Consider the following 22018-nt stretch of genomic DNA (forward strand, 5'->3'; position numbering starts at 1 on the left):
GGTCAAATAAAAAAAAAAGCTAGTTAATACTCTTGAGGCCACATTTATGACCATATCTTAATGAAACTTGGTCAGAATGTTTATCTTGATGATATATAGGTCAAGTTTGAATCTGGGTCTTATGGGGTCAAAAACTATGTCACCGGGTCAAATCAAAGGGAAAGCTTGTTAACACTCTAGAGGTCACAATTTTGGCCCAATCTTAATGAAACTTGATCAGAATGTTACCTTAAATAAAATCTTGGACGAATTCGATATTATTGGGTCATCTTGGGTCAGAAACTAGGTCACCAGGTCAAATCAAAGGAAAAGCTTGTTAATACTGTAGAGGTCACATTTATGACTGTATCTTCATGAAACTTGGTCAGAATTTTAATCTTGATGATCTCAAGGTCCAGTTTGAATCTAAGTCATGTAGGGAAAAAAACTAGGTCACCAGGTCAAATCAAAGAAAAAGCTAGTTAACATTCTAGAGACCACATTTATGACCATATCTTAATGAAATTTGGTCAGAATGTTAATCTTGATGATTCCTAGGTCAGGTGAGCGATACAGGATCTTCATGGCCCTCTTGTTTTAAACTAAAGATGGATGTTTACTTGGTAGTGTAAATAATTAACTGATCAAGATAACAATAATTATTTTTAACTTGATTCTCAGTTATAGCAAATATTTGTTTAATCTTCTGAGATGCAGATTTAGAAGTATTACATTAGAAATTTTCATACTTCATCTAATTAATAATATTTATCGTACTTATTTTGTTTGGTTTAACATCACACCAACACACATATAGGTCATATGGCGACTTTCCAGCTTTGATGGTGGAGGAAGACCCCAGGTGCCCCTCCGTGCATTATTTCATCATGGGTGGGCATCTAGGTAGAACCACCTATCTTCCGTAAGCCAGCTGGATGGCTTCCTCACATGAAAAATTCACTGCCCTGAGTGAGACTTAAACCCTCATCGATGAGGGGCAAGTGATTTGAAGTCCGTAACCTTAACCACTCGGCCATTGAGGCCCCCAAGATAAATAATGAATCAACAGTGATAAATATTTTTCTTAAACAACAGTGTCAGAAAAAACCTTGTTCATATTGACATAAATAAAGAAATAAGATTAGAATTCATAAAGGCTCTAAGATACTTAACCTTTAACCTGCTGGGGGCAAGTGATTTTGCCTTTGCAACCTGTGCAGATCTTGGTCTGCACTGTTCGCTGTTCAGTCAGTAAATTTTCAGTGAACACCCCTTCCAACAGTAAATGGTACTGCCCAAATTGATTGATAGACCAATCCCATTTTAGAAATTCAACAGGGTAAAGGTTAAAAGTAGCATGGCAGTACCTAATGTATACTTTGAAAAAATGCCACTATGAAATCATTTATATTGGTTTGAGACTAATTTTAATTGATTTCATGGTTTTGAAATTCCGCAAAATTCAATGCCAAAGAATTACTGAAATTTCAGTTTATCGTTTCTTTAACATTAAATTCCATTTATTCATGTTCCAACAAAATAGTCATTTTTGTCAAAATCACGAAATTTAATAACCTCAAAATAAAATTATTTCACAGTATTTGCAAAAAATTAAGTTTGGATATGACTTCAGCAGAAAAAAGTTAAGTGGCAGAATGTTCATATTGGATTATATATATTACAGGAAAGTTTTGTTAGCATGGCACTACCATGTGAAGGAAGAATGGAAGGAGAAAGAATCTCTGGCCAAACAAATGTCAGATTTCCTGGCAATCAAACATTGCTTCCAAAACTGGAGACTGGTATGTACTCATATAATATGTACATATTACATATATTTTGAAAAGGGATCACTCTGTGTTACTGTTTTCAGTGTGTTATAGGAATAAGGTCAGTAATTCGGTCAAAAATGTGCTTCCGTGGTGTAGTCGAAAGAAGTCCATAATAAATAGATCCTAATTTTCCCATTTTCTGCGCAAATTCGTGTAGAACGAGTGCTTTAATCACACTTTTTCGCTACTAGAATACATTCTGCATGAAATGAGACAGTTTTCATGTTCATACAACCCACGTGGCAAGTTTTGCAGATCGAAACCGGAAGTAGGTGTTTATTGTGCGGAGGAGAGCAAATATGCGCCATTTTTAGAGTAGCAGACCACAACTGACTGGCATTTCACTAGGAACTATTCAACCCCCTATTTTTTTTTCATTTTTTCGTTAATTTGCGATAGAACTTTCATGAAAAATTGGTGTAGGAAAAAGTGATGTTCTCTAAAGATACGTAAAGACGACATGAAGTTGTCGTTTTTTATATGAAACAAAGAAGGATTTGAATTACTGACCTTTAACCTTATATTAAAGTAAGAACATTGATTTATTAGAATAAAGTCAGTGTAAATAACAAGTAAAAACTAGTTGCTTTATTGTCAGAGTTCTATTCAGTTATTTATGAAAAATTCGTGCAGTTTGGAATCATATTTCTATGCCCAGTGGCACATATCTTATGATGTAGGCCATCCATTTATCCACCTATCTGTCCCTTGGAGGTCAAAGGTCAAGGTCACAGTGACAGTGACAGGAAAGTTTAGAAAAAACACACTTGACTTTAGAGATTGTTTTAGTCAAAGGTCATGGTCTGTGTCATATGAAGTGATTAGATGGACATATCTGATGGTGCTTGTGGCCTTTTCTGTTTGCAATTTAGTTTCTGCTCAATAACTTCAGAATGCTTTGACATATGATCGTCATACTTGATAGGCACATTGTTTCTGGCATATTTTTCTCTGAAAAGCAGTTTTTCTTATCAAAAGCTGTGTTTCTTATAACTTGTATTATTGCATGAGTTGTTATATAAATTGCTAAGCCATAGTTTGTGCTATATGACCCGTCTATACTCAACACTTGAGTCAAAACTGGAAAAGAAAAATCAGTGAAAATTTATTGATACAGTCGAACTTCATTCACTCAAACCTGATAGGACAGGCAAAATTTGTTCAAGTTACTGTAAAATCATTTAATTTCGTGGGCATTAAATTTCGTGGTTTTGGTCAAAACGGCAATTTCATGGGGATATGAATTGGTGGATTTCAACTATTGAACATAAAATGAATGGGAAATTTACATGTTCGTTGGGATTAAATTTCGTGAAATTACTCAACCACGAAATCCACGAAAATTAGTCCCCCACGAATATTAATGATTTCACAGTATCTGTAAGTCAGCCCATCGAACACTATGTATTATATGAGAAGTGAGCCAGGACTTGACTATGAGGTCAAGCGAATGTTGGTGTTTGTATGCTAATACGAGTTCGAGAGAATGAAGTTCGTTTGTAACCTTGTGAAAAGGTTTGCTAGTCAGTAGTAAACATTATTGACCAGCTAACGTTAGTAAGTTTATACTGTTTGCATTTTCATATATTAAAGGTTAACTTAAATGTAAAAAATAATGCAGACTTTTCAATTTTTCATATATGTCAGTACAAACATCACATGATTATAGAAGAACACAAGGCTAAGATGCATTATGAAATGAACATTAAAAATAAAATACTCCAAGTTTGGAGGGACTATGCAAATGAAGAAAAAGTTGCATCCTGGGAAAAAGATAGAAGAGCTCGGGAACACTATAGGAGGTAAGTTTTTACAACACTTTTCTTTTCAATCTCATCTATAAGAAGATCCTTTAAAAGTATGGTGTACCATGTGGGTCAAGTCTGCTTTGCCTGTGCACATATTTCAGAATATACGTGCATGTATAAAAATATGCGTGTATGCATAAATATATACATAAATGTGTATATTTTTATACGTGTAAATATGTAGGAGCACGCTTATATGGAGATGTGTGTGTGTATATACATGCACTTACAATTATCCGTGCACATATGAAAAATACACATGGATGTCTATATTAAAGGGTGCACGCATATTTTTATACATGCACATTAGCCATCTCCTTCTGATGCCCAATTTATATGGAAATTCCTTATTCTTAGCTTAGAATGACAGAAAACACCTCTTTTACAACTCTACAAGTAGAGAGAACGTTACACACTTAGGCAGTGTTTTCATTCATTATTCTCATCAGTAGATAGTATTTCCCCAGCAGTGACAACCACATAACGTTATAAAGGTTAAACATATCTGTTAAATCATGACATATTTAGATACGCCAGTTTTGTAAAAAGTAGCACTTGTTACATTTGTCGATTATTGTTGTTTTTTTTCAGATTGTTATTTAAAAGACATTTTACTGCTTGGAGAAAGCTTCCTGAAGAGATTGAGAAAGAGAAACTTCGAGAAAAAAGACGTGCTGAGTTACGACAGAAAGTGGCCTCAATTTTACCAGATTTTGAACCTTCAACATCAGTTGATACCAGCAAAGACTTTCATATATGATATTTATTTAATCATATAGAAAAAAAGTACTTTAATATTTTGAGATAAAAAATTATTTTTGCGGAGAACGAAATGACAAAACAAGAAGAGATGTTTGGGAGGATATTTTCAGATTGTGTTCTTCAACGGCAAGAAAAATGCCTTCATTGCTGCCATTTTCAAACTTCTAGATTGGGTTTATATTATTCAATGAAGAATTAGCATTCCTAGCTCAATATGGAGAGGGCAGATCTACGAATTGCGGGGTCATGAGTTTGGTCCACGGGCGATGTGCATTTTCTCTGTGACGATTTGAGATAAGGCATTGTGTCTGAAATCATTCGTCCTTCACCTCTGATTCATGTGAGGAAGTTGGCAGTTACTTGTGGAGAACGGCTTAGTACTGGTGGTACAAAATCCAGGAACATTGTTTAAGTTAACTCTCTGCCATTGCATAAATGAAATCCAGTTGAAAATATGGTGCTAAACCTGAAACAAAAACAAAAAATCAAACGAAGATCCAGACACCTAGGTTGTTTCTGTTGTGCATATTCTGTTCAGAGCTGAGTGCAGATAATCTTAGTTGCCTCAAATAACTGGCCCTTTGCTGCTGCTGGTTTAAGCTCTACCAGAGTGGACTATTCTGATATTGCATGCATAAGGAAACATCTTCAAGCATAGGGAATGCTTGTATCTCAAAGTTTGACCCCTCTGGTATCGTACATGAACATAGAAGCTTATATGTTACACCAAAAATAACACTTATCAGTGATAAAAATCACTGAATTTATGTTCAGTTCAAATTAATAATGTAACTTCCTTCAAAAACATATCAGCCAATTTAAAGTTATTGTCTTTTGTATTTATTTATTAGATTAATGTAAGGTACATCTTAACTTACAGCCTAATGGTTCAGTCAATGTATTTAGTAATTTGCTCAATACTTGTAGATTTTTATAAGAATAAATATGAAAAATGAGTAGATATTTTAGCTTATTTCACGGCATGAAGTGCTAAGAGATGGCAATTATCCTTTATCCCCCAAGAAGTTTTCTCATGAACAGCAAACTTTTTAATGCCCAGTGTTGAAGACCCAGAAGGCATATAGCGTTTGATCTGTCAGTCATTTGTTTTTCTCACGACCTCTTGTATACAATAGTTCTGTAGTTTCAATTTTGTTCAAATATGAACAACATCAAGTGGATGTGCATATACTGTTGAGACTTGTCTGGAGTTAACCCGGTAACCCCTTGTTTTAATTTTATGATACCTTGATACCTTGTGTACTCGAACTCGTACAGTTTCGGTCTGATACAAATAAAATTTGGCATACATCTTGTGGACATTTGCATATTGTTCCGACTTTACGTCGAATTTTTTATTGTTTTGTTCCCTGTTTTTCCCTTAAAACATGACTATGTAGAGTATATGGAGAGCTATGCAGCTGACATCAACATCTGCATCCTAATTTGGTACATTTTCACTATTTTTCTGTTATAACTTGATGGATTTGGTTTAAACTTAAAAGATTTGTTCCACACCATATGACACAAGGTCCATTTACTCTGACACCAATATTTTATGAATTATGTCCCTTTTTATTTTGAATTTCGGTTAAAGTTTTGACACATTTTCACTTTAGACCAAAAAAAAATTCTTTGTTTCCGGTAACATGCTCAAAAAAATTAGGGTAGTTAGGTCGGAAATTTTTTTTTTTTTTGGAATTTTTTTTTATTAAGCGAGACTTTTCGGAAACTATTTTTATGTCGAAAAATGAATACAAACAAGGGGGTTATGCCTTTAGAGCATTAGTAAGTTGATTTCTAACACCACTGAACATGTTTAAAGCATAAAAAGTGAAGTTTTGCAACTTTTTGTTAAAAAGTTGAAAAAAAATATTCTCCAAGGCCATAAAAACATTTAGGGTCGGGCCAAAAATTTAGGGTAGGTTGGGATGCCGGAAACAAACAATTCTTTTTACGCCTTATCTAATTTATTTCTAAACAGATTTTATTCAAATTCAAAATAGTTTTCTTACGTCATTATCCACATTGGGGATATCAGTCACTCCAGTGATAGCTCTAGTTTACTCAGATATTAGACTTTCATAGCTCTGGTTAGCGCATTAGCTTTATAAACGGAAGCTTTTAGGTCATACCCCAAAGGAGGAAATTCCCTACACTAGTAGTCCTTCGGAAGTAACTACTGCATGAGGTCTTGTATAGGAAACTTTTGACATAAGAAAATTTTCTGTATCTTGCATTACCCGCCATTTGTTCAGGTAGTCACCAGTTTGGGATAGCTTCTTTTATGATCTGATATCCCTCTAACCGGACTGGGACAGTCAAAAGTTATCACGCTGTCCTAAAACGTCTTATCATGTAGGCAAGCGATGGCGGCAATACATGAGAAGTGAAGGACGAATTATCTATCTATCTTCTATATAGTCAAACCCCTGCTGGGGACCTAGACTTTACGCGTCAACTAGCAAGAATGTTAAACGAGTAAAAGTAGTGGTAAAAAGCAAGGAGAATTCGCCAGATGTCTGTACGAACAGGGAGTTGTGATAGATGGTGTGTTATAGCTCCATGGTAAGAATGAGTTCACGACGTGCAGTTTTTAAATGATTTTTGTCTGCGTTAATATTGTTTACAATAAAAGTCCAAAGCATGCTTTATGTCCTGGTGTTGCCTGGAAATGTAATCTTATGATTGTTACGTACAGCAAATAAAGACAAATTCAAAGTCTGCAGCATTTTAATGAGTACGGTAATCGATTATGTCAGTCTTTAGAGTATATACGGTATTTACTGATAAGCGCCCAGTAGTTGGCCGCTTTTCCAAGCCATTTGTTATATGTAAACGGTATCGTATTACCACCTGTCTGCACTGCCTTTATGATACACATAGAAACTCTGCGGTCATAAACACACTTTTATGTGCTACTGAGTAGAAACATTTTATTGTACGAAAACAACTTTGCTCAATAAAATTCAGGAAGTTCGATACACGCGGAATATTTACATTTAGTTTTAAGGAGAATGATTCTCGGCTTAAGGTATGTTGTTTTATTATTTTATATATGTGAAAAGACAAGATCATTGATATATATATATTAGATTATTTCCCTGGAAAAAATATTCTAGTTCGTGTAATGCATTGTTCTCTAGTTCGAGCAAATGAAGTTTCGGTGTTACAATAACAGAAAAAAACAGTTAAATTTTTGCTGTTGCTCTACTGATACCGTTGCTTGAATTTACATTGCTAAAGTACAAATAATTTCACTTTAACAAAAACAAGTATCAATTTGAAGAGATTTTTTCTTCTTCGGCCAGTGATTACATAATTTACTGTTCAGGATGAGATTCCGCTAGGCATTTTCTATTAATTGTATTTTAGAAACAAATTCCAGGAGAAAAAAAAACATCTCAAGACTGTTTCCAATTTCTGAAATGGAAACTTTCTAACAAGATATCTCCGGGATAATTATAGCCTATAAATGATCGTTAACCTGTATTAGCGCTGATATTTTCCAGACTTTTCCCATCTAATCTATTACAAGATAGGTCTGTGTTTAGTAACATTTGGCTGTAAACAGCTGATAATATATATACATATACACTAATAGATACTTACCTTTTGATTCATGATTACTTATTCAGATTTATTTATGATTCCTAAAGTTAAGTATTTATTCTGTTAGATTGTTTGTATAGTCAGTCCATCGTTAGTGAAGTGACCTCCAAACATGTCTGTCTTCATGTTCAAATTTATTAATAAGATGAAAGTTGCAGTTTTTGATTTCGTCAAACAAGCTAAAAACATGTTTTCTTTTAAAGTACATAACCGAAAAACAGGGATGGTTCTTTCCTAGTTCTTTCATAGTATTGATCTTTGAAAAATAGTTATGCTACGGAATGAAGTATTAAACAATGCTACTTTTCATACTGCGTATTTATTTTTTATGTTCGTTCATATGAGATATTTGTGTTGCATAGCGAAGAGATGTTTCAGAAACAGCTGTATGTGTTTCCGAGCCAATAATTGATATTTTATAATTATCAGGAAGTTACGTTGGAATATAGGAGGCACGGGACGTCTAGTAAGTTAGTTAACCTTTACCCTGCTTAATTTCTAAAAGTGACTGGTCCATCACTCAGTTTGGGCAGTACCATTTATTTTTCGGAGGTGTGTTCACTGAAAATTTACTGACTGAATAGCGAATGTGCAGATCATGATCAGACTGCACGGATGTGCAGACTGATCTTGGTCTGCACTGGTTGCAAAGGCAGAATCACTTGCCGCCAGCAGGCTAAAAGTTAATCATCAGTTTTAATTGGTGCCGAAAATATATATTGCGTAAATGAGTTCTTGTTGTCATAACCTGCATCCATGTATCATATTATGTATTTCAAATAAAAATCGTACATTAAAGGCACTGACCTCCAGATTTTGGCTGAAAAATGATCTTTCTTTCAAATTGAAGTTTGGTCATACTATGAACATTAGAATATGAGTATTTGTTTCTAAACTATTTTTAAAATGCCAAATCAAGAAAAAAAAAAACAGATGACCGCGTCGGGAATCGATAATCGAGGCAGTTTACCTACAAACGCTTTTCGATTATCGTAAAAAGTAGTAAAACAACTAATTCTCATGTGTTTCCGTAACATATAGTCTGGCAGTAATTAAGTTTCGAAGCATTCTTAAGAAATAAAGCATTTATTTCCAGATATCTAAAAAAATATTTTGTTGTTTATATCTTGAGACCAGTGCCTTTAAAGTTGCAGTTTAATAATTAGTAAATGATATGTGACAGCCGTCTGCTTGACAAACTGTGTGTGAAATCATTTCCAGTGACACGACATTCTTAGAAATGCTTTACAGATGTATATTAACAAACTCTGACGGAATAATCGTGTTTAAGCATTTCATTAGCACGGTAGAACGCCCCTTACAAAATGCTTACAGCGAATTCCTCATATCTAGATACAGATCTGTAGATAAGACAAAACAAACATGCATTACATGCCAAACCAGTTTAATCATCATACCACAAAACTACTTTCTAAGAGCGTGAAAATTCCAAAAAGAAAAAAAAAAGACACCTTAATTTCTTTGTATTTTATACAAGGCATAACATATTGTTTGTCTAGGGTTAAATGAGATGTGGAACCAAAATTTATAGTCCTGTTTGGCGCCATATAACCTATACTGTGTTGATGCGCCGTAAAACCCAAATAAATAAATATTGTCTAGGGTAACGCGACCCTACCCAGCAAAATACCCAATCCTAGAGATTTTTCCACAGTTTTATAGCGGAACTGTTAACATTCACAAGTTAGGGACTTTTAAATAACATTCACAAGTTAGGGACTTTTAAATAACATTCACAAGTTAGGGACTTTTAAAGTGTGACTAAATGCATATGAATACTAATTTTGCCAATACAATCACTTTTGTGTGTATTGTGTCTGTTTATCGTTTAGTTTCTGGCCCACGTAAATACCCACCCTTCCTACTGAATTTTGGGGAGTTACCCTAAAAAGCAATTTTTGAAGACCCAATGACATTTCTATAAAAAAAACGTAACCACGAGGGAACTATATAACATGCAGTTGATTTTCATTTTAATCGATTGATCATATAAACACATGGACGTGGAATTGTTGCATTTGGACTATGTAAAATTTAATCAGACGACATCTATTTTCTCACTTATTATACAAAATATGCATACATGGCCAGAAACTTTACTTGTATTTCAACTCATTTAGATTTGAAGATTGAATACTGCTTAAGCCGGCGCTAGGGGGCGTGGGCAGTGTTGCATTTTCCATTACTGCTCATGAACAGACTCAATCAAACCGAGTCTGCAATTTTCACTGTTTGCCTTGTTCTCGGTGCTTCCGAGGGATCTACTTTCCAGATTTTATTTTTGTTACGCAAATTCCGCTTATATAAATCATTACTGGCAATATAACATGCATAAAATTGCATCACGCCTGCAACAACTTCCACTAAGACCATTTTGAAAATTAAGTGTAGATATATTGCAAAAACATACGAATCGTATCAGAATAAATCCGTTACTATAGAAACAATCTTTGATAAGATTTTATACAGACAGCCAGATTCTTGTTGTTTTTTGTCTAATATTGTATTTCGGAAACGCGCTGTGAACATGAATCAAACAAACTGCTGAAATTAAAGTTATTCTATGAAGCTAGGTGTCATAACGGTAACACTTCCGTCAACGCTAAACGTAACACTTTTTATCATAAAGGTAACACAGGTTTCCATTGACACTTAATGTAACTCGTTTTAGTCACAAAGGTATCACCTCCAGAAAGTCCCTTGATGGTAGCTATGTACCATGAAATTTTAGTGCTTATGAAAACTGGGGCTACTGGTGTTACATTACTCTTATTTGGTCATATACGAGATATGTTACTTTCTCTTCTACTGATAATTTCATTGAAAGTTGTACAGAATATACTTTTACATACACGTATCTTCTATCCGATGCTTTCAGATAATTTTTAATGTTGCCGTTCAACTACCCCTTTCCGGTCGTCATAGTAACAAATAAACGCCTAAGCAGGGCAGGTCATAGCCTTACTCATTTGGCTTATCTGGATGACTTATTTTATGATCTGTCATCCCTCTGACGGGACAGCGACAGTCAAAAGTTATCCGTGACGCTGTACCGAAACGACTTATTATTTGGACTAGGCAGGTCAATGTATATGTATGCATATAGTTCCTATAGAAATTACTAAATGAATTACACATCCGCTAAGGCATAGTTGTACAAGTTGCAGTGCTTTATAGAATCGGCATCATGCGTTTTAGTTTATACTAATTGTTTTAGCTCGATTGTGATGAAAGCTTCAAGCTTACTGTAACCACTCTCGAGTCCGCTTCCTGGAAAAACCAGTACAAGTCATGGTCGTGACCCCCAGTGTGGCTCGAACCAACGACCCCTGGATTGAGCAGCCGACACATTATCCACCCTTTTACGTTTTCTACAATGTTATGGAAAATATAAAACAATATATCGGCGTCCCATAAAGAAAACGTCGTAAGTGAAAAACACTACTTTTTACAGCTTAGAGATTGGATCCCCTGTCTTACAAAATTCTTACTTTACAGAATAAACGATGACCACGATATGGCGATCATAGGGAGATTTAAACTGCATAACTTCTATGTTTTTGTGAAATGTTATCACTTTTTATTTCATTATTTTCAGGAGATGAATACTTATCTGAGTTTCATATTGCTGCTTCTGTGCGCATGCGCAGCTGTCAACTTACTCTTTTACTCTCATCAAAGTTTCCCAGTTCAACATCATCCTACTGAAAGTTTTGTCGACCTTGAACCAGAGGATCTAACTTCTAGCGGGACATTTCAGCCGGGTAAACATTTCTGAAATCTCCAGCAATAAAACCATTTTTTTCTTTTATAATAATATTATCTGAAAATAGCTTGTCTTTCTTTCTTTGTAAGTCAGATAATGTTGTCAAGCGATTGTGCACCAGCTGATAATTTCAAAATCGTTTTATATACTTTTGTCGTCGTTAAATACGGTTCGATTTTTCAATGATTTTAAAGATCGACTTCTTTATAATTGAAAGACTCCCGAAAAGTTGCAAATATTGCATCCCTTGAACCAATATCTGTCAGTAATAATGAGTGTGATGTTATACCCATAACGCTTCAAAATCATTGGTTCAACTTGACCAGAATTCCACGGCACAGCACTCTTTTATTTCATGCTAACTAATTTTAAAAAGTCAAGTACCTTATTTTAAAAGGTCTTTGCAATAACTTACATCAATTTTACTTCTTCAGATACCACAGCTGTGCGAGAGCAAATACCGGGTACTACTCGCGCAAAGGAGAAATGGTCAGGAACAGGAAGAAAAAGCTCTTTTAGAAAACTTCATAACGCGAATCAAGATAAAATGGACAGAAGTGCAACTATTTTCAGTTTCTCAGTGAACAACCACACAGTCTGCATTCGGAACACCTCTGACGAGAGTGAACAGTGGGATCTTGTTGTTGTAATCATAAGTAAAGTCGACCATTTCTTACAAAGAAACGCCATTAGAAACACGTGGGCATCGGAACTCAGTGAAATAAATGCATTAGCTATATTTATAGTTGGTCAAAGCGACGATAACAGTATAAACAGACAGGTAAGAAAAGAGGCGGAGCTTTACAATGACCTCATACAAGTGGAACTGAAGGACGATTATAATGTATTGACATTGAAATCAATTGCCATGCTCCAGTGGTTGGATGATTTTTGCTCGAATTCCAAATTTTACCTAAAATCAGACGATGACATGTACATCAATATAGGGAATGTAATACGAGAATTTACACAATGCAAAGAAGAGCGTTTCTTTCTTTGTCACGTGTTTAAGAATGCACCGCCTATTAGAGACCAGTTTTCAAAATGGTACGTATCTTCAAAAGAATTTCCTCAGACCTTTTATCCAACATATTGTTCAGGGACAGCCTATGGTTTTTCATCCTCTATAGTGTCGGATTTGTACAGATCGTCGGCACAAGCAAACCTGTTTCGTATGGAAGATGTTTTCATCACAGGTATTGCTGCTGAAAGCATTTATATCAAACATGTTCATAGTTGGGGATTCTCTTTCTCAAAGAGGCAGCCGACCGGATGTGCGTTTCAGAATGCATCGACCGGCCACGAAGTTACTGTGAAAGAAATGTATGTGATATTTGCTCAGCTTGAAAACAAGGAAATAGATTGTAGCACCAAAGAGAACCTGTATCTCCTGAAAGCCGAAAATGAAAATTGATACATTTTTCTAAACTTCACGTATGTACTTGATATTGGTAAACAACTTTAGTTTGAACGTGTAAAACACAACAAAAAGGACATTGTGTACGTCGTGGCTACATGTATGAGACGTTTACAGCCAACTCTACCTTTTGTTTTTCATCACAGGTATAAAATATCAGACGAAACAACAAAGACATAACTATTTATTTGTAGTTTTATGAAAAACAAAAACATGAAATGAAAAGCAAAAGAAAAACATAGCCATTTTTCACTGCTGCTATTTAAATCTCTGAAACGGAGAGAACGGTACATATGAGCCGTGCCAAAAGAAAAAACCAACATAGTGGGTTTGCGACCAGCATGGATCCAGACCAGCCTGCGCATCCGCGCAGTCTCTCCAATTCCAGTAGGCTTTAAAAGCGAACAGCATGGATCCTGACCAGACTGCGCGGATGCGCAGGCTGGTCTGGATCCATGCTGGTCGCAAAGCCATTATGTTGGTTTTCCCATGGCACGGCTCGTATGTATTTATCATATGTACAATCCTAATTAAAGCTCAAATTTTACACGAATATTGTGGATGGTAAAATTACTACTATAACTGAAATACGCTTTGTGAAAGTCTGTGCAATACCGCTGACCCGATATTATTCATAAAACATTTTGGGTTACAAGAAACCGTAACGTAAACGTATGTGGAATCATAACCACAAAACGTATCTATTCAATTTATGTATTGAAAAATACGCTTAAAGTATTTATTAAACATTAAAAAAAAATAATTGCGACAGTTGTCAATGGCAGACATCCACTAGACTATCTGATACACATAGCGGCTGTCTGTGGTTCTCATTGTTAATAATTAGAACTGTTTGTATTAATACACTATTTGGAGCTTAGAAACGTGTAATGAATATATCAATAACAAACTAATAGTAACCAGACCGTCATCACATTAGTTATGATAATAATAAATGATAAAAAAGATAAATATTAATAATAAATAATAAAATAGTTAAATATGAACAATAGTAGTGTTTGAAAGCTTAACTATTATTATTGTAACATCTTCTATAAAGATAACTCAATAGGGAAACACAAGGCTTCTAGGCCAAGTATTAACTCACATGTTTTTACTGAAATGGCAAATAGTACAATTTTTCATTCTTTTCTTTGTGACAGTTTTGTTTCACTTGCTTTCTTTTGTTTTTAAAGACATGACAACGACGTGCAGCTTTTTCAACACCTAGCTGTTGAAAAATGAAAACACTATTTATTTAACAACATCATGTAATATTCGACGAATTTCGTCGGTTGTGTTGATTAAGTACTATGATACATGATTTGTTTGTTTAAAAGAAACGCAAATGTTATAAATTAGAAAAAAAAATAGTTTTGCTGTGTCCGCGAGTAATCATACAAATGCAAGTTTTGCATAGCATAACCACTGTCCGTTATAACTTGGGTTGTTTCAGATAATTCTGAGGTGACAATATCCGACTTAATTGATAATATACAAAATTTCAGCCAGTCATATACACTTTAAACTTGATCATTATTATGCAATTGTAAAAATAAACGAAGTGTAGTTAAAAATTGATATCTCGAATTCTCTTTTCTCAAAACTCCGGCTATCTCGCAGATATCCTAAAACAGGTGCACAAAATAATTGAGCCGCACCATGAGAAAACCAACATAGTGGCTTTGCGACCAGCATGGATCCAGACCAGCCTGCGCATCCGCGCAGTCTGGTCAGTATCCATGCTGTTCGCTAACGGTTCTCTGATTGCTATAGGCATTGAAAGCGAACAGCATGGATCCTGACCAGACTGCACGAATGCGCAGGCTGGTCTGGATCCATGCTGGTCGCAAAACCACTATGTTGGTTTTCTCATGGCGCGGCTCATATCATTTTAAGTCAAAATTCGGTTATCTCGAAGTATAACGCTCGATCGCTTGGAATTCGAGATAACGAACTTAAACTAGACTTCTTTGAAACATAAACAGTATATAATATGGTTTCATCAATTTTTATGACGTTTTCCAGGCAGCTCTGTTTTTCAAAAGTCACTAGCAGGCTAAACCTTCACCAAAGTAGTTAAATTCTCAAACACATGTAGCATGAGAATCTAAAAGTTTTCGAAATGGTGCTCGAACAACGCCTTGGTAGTCCTGCTACTCTCAACGCACGCCCTCTCAACACTCTTAGTAACCCCGGGTGGTCCACACGAAAACACACCAACTTTTCTAACCTGCAAATAAAATAAAAAAAATGATAATTTTTCTCCAAAGCAGTCCAAACTATGCTACTTCATTTTCTTGCTGTATTGAACTTTAATTTTGAATATATAGAAATGACAACTGCTGGGTATACAACAAATACAAAACGTATTTCAGAATATCGTCTGTATCTTTGGTTTATACAAATTATTTTAGCTTGGTATTAATGATAGCTTTAAGTAAATATTTTGATTAACGTTTTGCATGTTTCCGAAATAACTTATAGCTTGTAATTTCACAGTAAAATACATTATATTGTTCACTGGTACATGCCTACAAAATGGATACAGTTTTGTTAAAACCATTAGTTTTAGAATCAAGTGCAACCAGAATTATTGGCCACCTTTCGCCAGAATAAATAATACTCCCGAAACAGCACTAAAGACATATTTTACAGTTGTAAAACGTCTGTAGGAAAACTGAAGTTTTGCGTAGAAAAAGACCAAATCTCAAAAATTGGTGAATTTTAATTGAAGTCGAACAAGGCCTGCAGTTTACAATCAAGTTCCTGTCATTCAACTCATTAATCCTTTCAAGATTTCTCGAATGAACATCGAAATTTGCGTAATTTTAAGTCGAAAGCATACCATAACTCTGGCAAAAAATGGTGGATTGTAACCTTAATCATCATCGACCTGTGTCTTAAGATTATATACCCGTGTACCAAAATGAACTCAATCCAACTATCATCCAAGTGCTGTCACAGGTGCACGCATGCACCGATATGGCGACTTCAGTTTGTCAGCTCTTGTACTTCGTTAACGTGGGTATAATTAATAGAATTGGTTAAACTACCTATCCTTGGTGAACAACAGATCTTACGTTTTTAACCCGTGGTGTGGTCACTCGTAAGTGCATTTCGTGTGATGTTCACTCTGTGAAAGATATTTCAATTTTACACTGAAACATACAAATACCATACTTTAATATCATTCCGATCCTTATACAATGGTATCAAAGTTGTTTGGAAACTTACCATCGGGTGCGCCCTATGCACTGTTTTAAACATACTCCCCAGATGCGGGCGTCCGAAGTGTGTGCTTGCTTTTAAATTTGTGAATACACTTCGACCTCCGGAAACCTTCTGGAAATGTTCCTCACAAATATACTGTAAAAACAATGAATATCTGAAAGCTTTTTAAGACATGTTATATAAATTACATGTAAACACATCTGATTTAGATATAAAATGAGGATGACAGTTTTTTATCAAACTGAAAGATGGAGCAACTTTGTTACAGCAAATTCTGATCAAACTACAGGTCATTTTGAAAATATTCCGAAGTTTACAAAAATAGTTGTTAGTATTTGTACTATTAGCAAATTCAAATGAAGTTTTACCAATCAATGGTGTAATCTGTAAATTGTAAAAAAACAAAACAAAAAAACTGCTGAGTGTCATTGTCAAGCAGTCAGATATGTTATTAAATGATAAGGAATTTGTCTGAATTTATGTCATTCTATGAAACATTGACTGAAAACTCCACAATGCCACTTGTTTTGAACAATTACTAGAGTATTTTGACGCTGTGATGCCGCTGTGAAGGACGCTGTGTTGTTTTGAACATTTTGACGCTATGATGCGATGTTTTGACCATTTGAGACTATGAGTTTTTGAACATTTTGATGCTTTGAAGTGTATCAGGAAGCAAGATCCTTAAAAGTTTCACCAGGCATAGAAGAACACAAATATTTCTATTATGTAACAAAGCAAATAGCTATAAAGAGTGATTAAAACTATCAGCACTCCAGCCCCACTATACGTTGTCAGTTGGGAAATATTTTACTATGATTACATCTAGCTTCATCCATATATAGTTTGTCGCTATACTCCAGTAGAACATATATGAGTATATTTAATTACCAGCATGGCTGTTCTAAGATCAAAGTTCTGAAAGAACTGTGTGATGAATATGTCAGTAGAGACAATTCCCTTTTGATCTATTGCCTCAACTTCCTGTAAGATGTCCAGCAGCCATTCAAAATGTCTCTGACTTCCGGTCACCCAAATAAAATACAACTGAAAAAAAAGTTTTATAAACAACTTTTTTCGTTTATCAAGAGCTTTTACAAACTTTAATCAAGCATTGCAATAAACAACATTGAAGACCAACAGAAAAAAAACAAAAAACAATCTAACTTAATGTTTGGTGATTGATTTACTATGGTTGTAGATCCGTAACGACTGACGACAAATTACGTTTTCTCCGTACACAATTTCGGCAATCTCCAGGTTTTACCGAAAGCTGTGTACGCATTGAACTACGTTTAAAACCGAAGAATGCCGAAATGCCAACAGAGAATACATAATAATACGGAACTTTGCGAGCGTCTTTACGGCCCCATGACATTAATATCAGCAAATGTTTGTCAATTTCTCACTTAAAATCAGTTAAAATATACTTATTACTGTTGCAATAGAAAACGTATTGTATATATCTGAAACGTCCTATAAAATGCAAAAGCTCTTTATTTCTGACAAGAACTTGTACGTTTCACCTAGGTGGAAATGTTTTACCTTTTGGCACCTTATCTTGTATGTACTTTTGATGGTCGCCATGTGTACAAAGTCTTTCAGTATAGAAGCGTAAGGTGTGACGCCAATGCCTGCTCCAACTAGGACAGATACGTCGTACGTATACCAGTCCTGCTGCCCTGCACCATAAGGACCGTCTAGAAACAGCTGTTGAAAGGAGAGAGCAAATATTGTAGTTGTACAAAACTGATTTTAGGCACTGACTTTCTTTACAATAGTTTCGTCTGTTTTAAAAATGTATACATATAATCTTCCAACAGCTGTTTGCCTTCTTTAAGAAGGAATAATGTTTAGACTAGATCTAACAGACACCAGCATAGTTCTTTAACGTGTCATAATGTTCGGAATGGACATAATAACGGTTTTACATAAAACGTGTTCTAAATTCAACCATAAAGATATGAAATATAAACATTAGACAATGTACGCATACCTTCGGGTAAGGTGACTCTTTAAGGCAGTCCTGATCGAAAAGACTTCTAAATGCATGTGTCCAAGGACCAACAGCTCTTATATGAAGAGAGAGTGTGTCTTCGTGAGGCGCTGATGTTAGGGTGAATGGGTGGTATTCATTTTGTCCTTGTGAGCTGCATGCAATCCTGACCCACTGACCGGACTTGTATTCGAATCTTGGAGGGCGTTTAAACTCTATGAATGTTATATCTGCAATATAGAAAAATATGAAAAATGTACAGCAGCGTGCACTAACATACATATCATCAAAATATTTCGAAATAAATGTCATTCTATGACCATTTTCTAAGAATTATAAAATCACAACGAGAAAAGCGGTATTTTATAATCTAGTTTCATGTCCATTTTTGGGTGAGCCGATAGTAAATATATTACGAACGAAGTACTTCTATATTCTTTAATATCTTAACAATTGAAACATCAACGATGTTTGATTCTATTTCCGTTAATCATGACTGATTTTTCAACCCGTAAGAATGAATCTAAAAGTATGCTTGTAACCTCTGGAGTTTATCAAGATTTTATTCTTAATCCACTTTTACTCTAACTATATATCAATGATATCGTTTTAGCTTCAAAAGTGGCAATATAGACCACTATGTGTATGAATCAGATTATGATTTAGATCAAGTGCAAACTAAACTCCGGTAGAATTTAGATGTTGTGCAACAATGGTGGAATTCAAACATGTCACTTCATCCAAAGAAAACAGAATGCATGATTTTGTGTACTAAACAAAAAAGTAACAATTGTAAAGAACTATTTTTAAGTATTTCCAAGCAAGTTATAGAAAAAGTCGAGGTGCAAAAATTATTAGGTGTTTATATAGACAACACATTGTCGTGGAATGTTCAAATTGAAACAGTTTGCACTAAACTTAACTCAAAAATAGCATTATTGAGACGTCTGTCTTACTGTTTGATAGATGAAATGAAAAAGTTATTCTATAATGCATATATAATGTCAATATTTGATTATTGTAGTACTGTATGGTGTCAAGGAAATAAGAGTTTTTTAAAGAAAATAATGAAAGTTCAAGGTAGAGCTGCAAGAATAAGTTTGAATTAAACGTTCCAAACAAGAACAAAAGATATGTTAAAAGAACTTGGATGGGTGTCATTTAATGAAAGATGTAACTTCCACACGGGTGTCTTTATTTACAAAGCTTGCAACAATTTAGCACCGTCATATATCTCTGAAATTTTAACCTTTTCCAGCAATGAAGCATACAATCTAAGATCTGCTGCTCATAATGACATAGTTATACCTAAATATCGTACAAATTATGGTAAAAAACCTTTTGTTACAATGGTGCAAACGTTTGGAATTCAATATCAAATGAAATTATCTTCACATGTTCTCTAACATATTTTAAAAAGAAATATAACAAGAGTGCCAGAATGTCACAATACACGCCCGTCAGAGCAAATTTCTTTACACTATCACCTGTATTTGCAAATAGAATTTTAATTTTGTGGTTGTTTTAATAGTAATTATTGTAATTCTTTTGTTTTTCTAAAACCACATAAAAATTCCTTACCAGGAAGAGGTACCTTAATATACACCTAATATTTGAAAGTAATATCTATGTTGTACCACAGAAAAGTGGTCTTGGTTTTTCCCTACGCAAATTCCAACGCAGTGATCTCCCTTGCCGCTTCGCTCATGGATGAGCGGAGCGGCAAGGGAGATCACTGCGTTGGATTTTGTTCCCTACGGGGTAGAGACCACCAATTGTTTTCCCATAGACTTACATTATAACATTATGGCGTGTACGGCCTTCCATACATCGAAACATGTATATCTAACTACATAGTTTTCAAGAACTATCTTAGTTCTACCAAAATATCGGACGAAAAACATATGAATAGTGATACTTTATATAAGTAATTTTCGTGTGAATGAGATGACCCCCTGTTTACATCGTTGGCATGGCGGGAGAAATTCGTTTGATAAAACTTTTTTTCAATACACATAAAATGTAGCAAATTTTGTCAAAATGTATAATAAAATACTGTAAATGCAGTGAAAAAATATCAATTTTGAAAAAATAATCTCTTCCTGGGTTTGTTTACATGACTGACCAATCAGAACGCACAGACGTTACCTTATTCCCAGGTATACACTTACCTCATTCCCAGTAAGTTCCCTGTACTTTTTTGAATTGGTGGTCTCTGACCTACTGACCGGTCAATTATAGGTTAAAGGTCAGTAATTCAAATCCTTCTTTGTTTCATATAAAAAACGACAACTTCATGTCGTCTTTACGTATCTTTAGAGATCATCACTTTTTCCTACACCAATTTTTCATGAAAGTTCTATCACAAATTAACGCAAAAATGAAAAGAAAATAGGGGGTTGAATAGTTCCTAGTGAAATGCCAGTCAGTTGTGGTCTGCTACCCTAAAAATGGTGCATATTTGCTCTCCTCCGCGCAATAAACACCTACTTCCGGTTTCTATCTGCAAAACTTGCCATGTGGGTTGTATGAACATGAAAACCGTCTCATTTCATGCAGAATGTATTCTAGTAGCGAAAAAGTGTGATTAAAGCACTCGTTCTACACGACTTTGCGCAGAAAATGGGAAAATTAGGATCTATTTATTATGGACTTCTTTCGACTACACCACGGAAGCACATTTTCGACCGAATTACTGACCTGATTCCTTATAAAAAAAGTTACAATATAAGTTATTTATAGTAACAACTAAGGGAAGTTAATCTGAAAAAAAAAATTGTAAGTCCACACAAAATCCTAACCAGGTAATACACCTCAAAATTGGATGCAACATGCATGTTGTACTACAGAAAAGTTGTCTCGATTATTCCCTACGACTAGTAATGAAAAACTTACAATATAAGCTATTTATAGTAACAACGAAGGGAAGTAATTCTAAGGAAGAGACCTGCGCATGACACTTCGTCTCATGATGGTGTACAATTGTGCCAAGTTATATTAAAATCCCTCCATGCATGAAGAAGATATGCCCCGGACAAAGTTTTCATTCTTGTATCCTTTGACCTCTAAGTGTGACCTTGACCTTAGACCTAGGGACCTAGTTCTTACGCATGATACTCCGCCTCATGATGGTGAACAATTATGTCAAGTTACTTTAAAATCCCTCCATGCATGAAGAAGAAATGCTTTGGACAAAGTCATTCTTGTATCTAACCTTTGGCCTCTTAAGTGTGACCTTGACCTTAGACCTGGTTCTTGTGCAAGACACTTTGTCTCATAGTGGTGAACATTTGTGCCAAGTTATATCAAAATCTCTCCATGCATGAAGAAGAAATGCTCCGGACAAAGTTTTCATACTTGTATCCTTTGACCTCTAAGTGTGACCTTGACCTTAGACTTAAGGACCTGGTTCTTGTGCAGGACACTCTGTCTCATGATGGTAAACAATTGTGTCAAGTCACATCAAAATCCCTCCATGCATGAAGAAGACATGCTCCGGACAAAGTCATTCTTGAATTTGACCTTTGACCTCTAAGTGTGACCTTGACCTTAGACCTAGGGATCTGGTTCTTGCGCATGACACTCCGTCTC

General features: G+C 35.0%; 3 protein-coding genes across 13 annotated transcripts in view; 2 read left to right on the forward strand and 1 right to left on the reverse strand.

The window, feature by feature from the left end:
• The window catches only part of LOC123559486 (coiled-coil domain-containing protein 191-like), a 28571-nt gene extending 23234 nt beyond the window's left edge, over positions 1–5337 (forward strand). The window contains exons 17-19 of the mRNA XM_045351349.2: positions 1664–1781; positions 3459–3613; positions 4211–5337. Coding sequence (XP_045207284.2) covers positions 1664–1781; positions 3459–3613; positions 4211–4379 — 442 coding nt within the window. The 3' untranslated portion in view covers positions 4380–5337. The remainder of the gene's footprint in view (positions 1–1663; positions 1782–3458; positions 3614–4210) is intronic.
• Positions 5338–7071: 1734 nt separating this feature from the next.
• Positions 7072–13251, forward strand: LOC123560846 (beta-1,3-galactosyltransferase 1-like). Of its 2 annotated transcripts, none has more exons than XM_053552626.1 (3): positions 7072–7415; positions 11613–11778; positions 12215–13251. In XM_053552626.1, the coding sequence occupies exons 2-3, from the start codon at positions 11616–11618 to the stop codon at positions 13192–13194; spliced, it is 1143 nt and encodes a 380-aa protein (XP_053408601.1). In that variant the 5' UTR covers positions 7072–7415; positions 11613–11615; the 3' UTR covers positions 13195–13251. The 2 variants fall into 2 exon arrangements, with proteins under 2 accessions (XP_053408601.1, XP_053408602.1); XM_053552627.1 differs by lacking the exon at positions 7072–7415 and adding an exon at positions 8236–8459.
• A 1664-nt stretch (positions 13252–14915) lies between these two features.
• Positions 14916–22018, reverse strand: part of LOC123560845 (dual oxidase-like) — an 82176-nt gene continuing 75073 nt past the window's right edge. For all 10 annotated transcript variants that reach the window (XM_053552622.1, XM_053552620.1, XM_053552623.1 and 7 more), the window contains 5 exons: positions 18428–18657; positions 17977–18141; positions 17323–17478; positions 16435–16566; positions 14916–15430 (listed from right to left, as the gene is read on the reverse strand). In XM_053552622.1, the coding sequence (XP_053408597.1) occupies positions 15308–15430; positions 16435–16566; positions 17323–17478; positions 17977–18141; positions 18428–18657 (806 nt within the window). In that variant the 3' untranslated portion in view covers positions 14916–15307. The remainder of the gene's footprint in view (positions 15431–16434; positions 16567–17322; positions 17479–17976; positions 18142–18427; positions 18658–22018) is intronic.

This window comes from Mercenaria mercenaria, chromosome 10 (assembly GCF_021730395.1).
Source record: "Mercenaria mercenaria strain notata chromosome 10, MADL_Memer_1, whole genome shotgun sequence".
NCBI classification, from domain to species: domain Eukaryota; kingdom Metazoa; phylum Mollusca; class Bivalvia; order Venerida; family Veneridae; genus Mercenaria; species Mercenaria mercenaria.